The 4,286-nt window shown below is 34.6% G+C and overlaps 1 protein-coding gene across 1 annotated transcript in view; it reads left to right on the top strand.

Moving 5' to 3' along the window:
- The first annotated feature begins 2,717 nt into the window (after positions 1-2,717).
- The window catches only part of cdhr2 (cadherin related family member 2), an 18,109-nt gene continuing 16,540 nt past the window's right edge, over positions 2,718-4,286 (top strand). The window contains exons 1-7 of the mRNA XM_015376754.1: positions 2,718-2,772; positions 2,895-2,954; positions 3,073-3,209; positions 3,297-3,347; positions 3,429-3,518; positions 3,665-3,754; positions 3,847-3,969. Of these exons, the coding sequence (XP_015232240.1) occupies positions 2,718-2,772; positions 2,895-2,954; positions 3,073-3,209; positions 3,297-3,347; positions 3,429-3,518; positions 3,665-3,754; positions 3,847-3,969 (606 nt within the window). The remainder of the gene's footprint in view (positions 2,773-2,894; positions 2,955-3,072; positions 3,210-3,296; positions 3,348-3,428; positions 3,519-3,664; positions 3,755-3,846; positions 3,970-4,286) is intronic.

Raw genomic sequence — 4,286 nt, 5'->3', positions numbered from 1 at the left:
ACTGGACTACAGTACCTGAAATGTTTTGGTGACAAAGACAACCCGTCAGAGATGAAGTGAGGACTTTGCTTCATGGTGTAGTTTCCTTATGAAAAGCTAGATTATACAGGCTATAAGTAGACATTCATCAGTTTGGTTATGACGTTTATTTCAAACTCTTTTTCCACCCTTTCGCAAGATTGTCATTCTTTTAATTACGAGGGAGGAGATCAGGAGCGGCGATGTTGGTTGCGTGTCTCTCTGCATGTTAATGATTCATGTTTACAGCTCTGACACCATCATAACTGGGAGAAACAAGAGTCAAAGGTCCTATCCACACATCAGTACGAGAAAGCCCTCTAGAAATCTCCCCAGGTAAGTTGGAGCTCCACAAATTAAAGTTATTTAGGTATTTAATACCAGCATATTCCTTTTAGGGGCTTTATAAATTGGTTTTATATTTTCAACTGTTGTTCGTTTCTATTTGTGCTTATCTGAAACAGCTGGTTTTGAATTTATTACAATTTTAGTAACAAATGTACCGCCTTGGAAAAGGGTAAAAAGTTAAAAGTTTTGTTGGAAGTGACCCAATAACAGATTGAGGGTCCTGTTTTGTTCATGCTAGAGATACTGCGGTTATAATACTGTTCGAACAAAAGCTTTTCAGTGCCAAAATCCTAAAAGACTCTTAACTAAAAAAAACAAACAAAAAAAAAAAAACCTGTAAAGTTTCTTAACAGTTTTTTTTAATAATTTGTAGTGTGTTCCTTATATTTTCCTGTTTGGATGAGTGTCTGTTATCACTCCCACACTGTTCTTCTGAATTCAGGACGCAACATTATTTCAGCCTCATAGCAATAAACCTTTTTTTTTTCATTTCAACCATCGGTTTACTTTTCTCAATTGCTCGGTTTGGCCTGACAGGTATTTTGCTTTTTTTATTTTCAACCATCATGAATTAGGTTATAAAACTATTTTAGCTCTTTCTTGCCGAAAGGACCAAATAACAACATTGTAATAATCAACTTTACAGTCAGTCTGACATCACATAAGATTTAAAGCCTGTTCTTGTTCTGAGGCGTTCAGTAAGGTCCTTGTTTTGCCACCATCTTGGTTGAAATGTAAAATGTACGGAAGAGGATTAGGGCCAGTGAAAAAAAAAAATTGACTGATTTTTAAATTTTGTTTCAGTTTAGTATTGGAAATAAGTCAGAATTCTGGCTTTAATCTCAGAATTCTGATTTTATTCTCAGAATTCTGACTTTTTTCTCAGAATTCTCACTTTAATCTCAAAATTCTGACTTTTTTCTCAGAATTCTGACTTTTTTTCTCAGAATTTTGACTTTAATCTCAGAATTCTGACTTTTTTTCTAAGAATTTTGACTTTTTTTCTCAGAATTTTGACTTTAATCTCAGAATTCTGACTGAATTCTGACAATAAAAAAGTCAGAATTCTGAGAAAAAAGCCAGAATTCTGAGATTAAAGTCACAATTCTGAGATTAAAGTCACAATTCTGACTTTTTTCCAATACTAAACAGAAATAAAATTACAAAATCAGTTAACTTTTTTTTTTCCACTGGCCCTAATCCTCTTCCGTAAAAATGAGACCATATTTAGACTAAAGAGGAAAATAAGTGGTAAGTCTGTTATTGTGGCCAATAACATTTACCTGGTCACCATTATCTCATTAAACTAATAAAAGAAAGTTGATGTTCTTAAGAATATTTGTGAAAAATATAGCTATAAATTTCAGTTGTCGTAGGACAAGGAAATTTGGTAACCTAGAAACACAGAGCAAACAAGGAAATCCAAGTGTTTATGCAAGATTTTACTGAGGTCAGAAATCAGATGTTCCAGTAGGCGGAGGTTATTTTCTTATCAGGAAATAAAATTTGTGGTTGCAGGAAGGCGAAACTTTCCTTCGTCAGGTAAAGTCCAAGATTCTTCCTCATGGCCTTCTCAAGGCTCCAAGTCCATGAACTATGAAACTTATAGACTTCTTAAAGTGTCTAATCAATTTAGTAGCATTTCCTGTTCAGTTATGACCCTTCAAAGCCATGGCCTTGTTTTTCACAGCAGAATGCTTGTCTGGTATTTCTCTTTATCAATAAATGAAAATATGATGAAAACTGTATTTTTTCATGTGAACCTAAACTAAGAAACTCCCAAATGAATCAGCTCCTAATCACCTTCAATGATGTTTAGACATGTATAGGAAATCAGATGTGGATGTCTTTCCATATTTCAACCTCAGTTTAGCATTCAATAGGAGAAAGACAAAACTTCTCTTTTATTTTTATTCAACGAGATAATTTGTTAATGTTCTGTATAAGTATACAGGAGTGCATCTAATAACAGCTAAAACTCTAAATGCAATGTTTAAGTGAATTTACTATCTCACGCCTCACGTCTAGCAATCTATTAGACAGGTTGTCATTTAAATCTGCATTTTACTGACAGCCAGAAAAGCAAACACATTTAGCATGCAGCATATCTGGTCTATGTTCGTAGTATTTCCATTTCTACATCCTGTCACTGAATGTTTAACCTTAGAATCATTGTTGTAGTTATAAATGAGCCTATTTTTTTATTCAAACTTAAAGTTTAGTGGTTTCTGCCAAATTTGGCCCGAATATCTTTAATTTATCTGTTCTGTTTCTTTGCTCTTTGTCTTGAATGATGAGCAATATAGCAAAATAGTCTCCAAATGTTTTAATGCTCCTTGTTGTTTGCAGTCATGGGAGGACTAACAGGATGGCTACTGCTACTGTGCTTTTTCTGCTCAGGCAAAGGTGGGTTTACAGAATATGATTGCCTTCCTGGTTTAAACATTTTTATTTTAAACTTTTTGTGTCCTGTATATTTTAAATTGCGTGCTTACATCCACACTTAGTTTTACATTCTGTCTCTACAGCTAATTTAGCCCCCTCGATCACCACTGTGGTTTATGAAGTGTGTGAAGACACTCCCACAGGTATATACTGGCTTCTAACAATAACAAATATTTTTTTTTACATTTTAAATTTAAAATTTTGTGCATTTGTTTCTTCAAAATAATAATAATAAAAAAGTTATTTTAATTTCTTTCACAGGAGAGGTTGCCTTTACAATACTAGCATCAGACCCAGAAGGACAACCCCTGACTTATTCACTTAATGCCGCCAGTGATAAATTCGATGTTGATTCAAGCACTGGGGCGGTGACAGTGAGAAGTACCCTTGATAGAGAGGTTGGATATTTGACACAATGGAGCCTTTGCATGATAAAAAAGCTGATTTTTTAGTCTAAGCATGTATGTTTTATTCATCTGTTGTAGGCTTCTATCACATTAAACCTCGAAGTCACTGTCTCAGATGGTGTGAATCCCGTAAGTTACACTTAAGCTGTCGTTATTTTTCTTGCAAAGTAGACTTCTTGCTGTGTTCACAATGTGTATCGTGTTTTTCAGACTTCAGCAAAGCTAACCATAATATTAGAAGATGCCAATGACAACATCCCCCAGTTTACTGAACCTTCCTACGACAAACCAATTAATGAAGTAAGTAGATTAATTAAATAAAAATGGCGGTTTTCTATCAGAGGAAATCCTGTCCTTTAAGTCTGGTATTGTCTTTCAGGATTAGCTCCGAATAACAGAAAATGCACTTTTTGAAAATTATTTTCTCACTTTATTTCTTCCTCTAGAATACTGCTGTGGGTTCGACAGTGATAAGGTATCAAGCCAATGATCCTGATCAAGGAGACGCTGGCAATGTTAGATACTCAATTGTTGAAGTAAGGTTCTACACAGGAGTCAGTCATTAATGTTTATGTAGTAATGTCTTTTAAATTCTTCAAAGTCAGATCATTGCATTTTCTTTTTTCAGATAACACCCGCACATGGATCTGATTTGTTTGAAATCGATGAGATTACTGGTGATTTGAAATTAAAGGGAAAGCTTGATTACAATGAACTGAGCTCCTTTTATCGGATTACGATTGAAGCAAAGGTGAGTAAAATGCCTGACAATAGAAATAATTAGGATCTATAATCTATAAATTCCAAAAAAGTTGAAAAACAATCAGTGGACTTTGTTTCCAAGTTTGAAGACGTTTCAGTTTCCATCCAGGAAGCTTTTTCAATTCAAAATGTCAGAAATTGTGTTGAGTTCGAGGGTTTATAGAGGGGACCAAAAGAAAGCCTTGTTTTGGCTTAGAAAACATGTAAATGGAACAGGATGAATGGGTCCACCCCTTAGGAATGGGGGTCGTTTGGGTTCTTTGTTAACCTGCAATACCTGATACCTGTCTATGTCTCTGAATGGGA

The sequence above is a fragment of the Cyprinodon variegatus genome, unplaced genomic scaffold (assembly GCF_000732505.1).
Source record: "Cyprinodon variegatus isolate N-32 unplaced genomic scaffold, C_variegatus-1.0 Scaffold8, whole genome shotgun sequence".
NCBI lineage: Eukaryota > Metazoa > Chordata > Actinopteri > Cyprinodontiformes > Cyprinodontidae > Cyprinodon > Cyprinodon variegatus.
The sequence above is the reverse complement of the archived record's forward strand: the minus strand, read 5'-3'. Positions and strand labels throughout refer to the sequence as shown.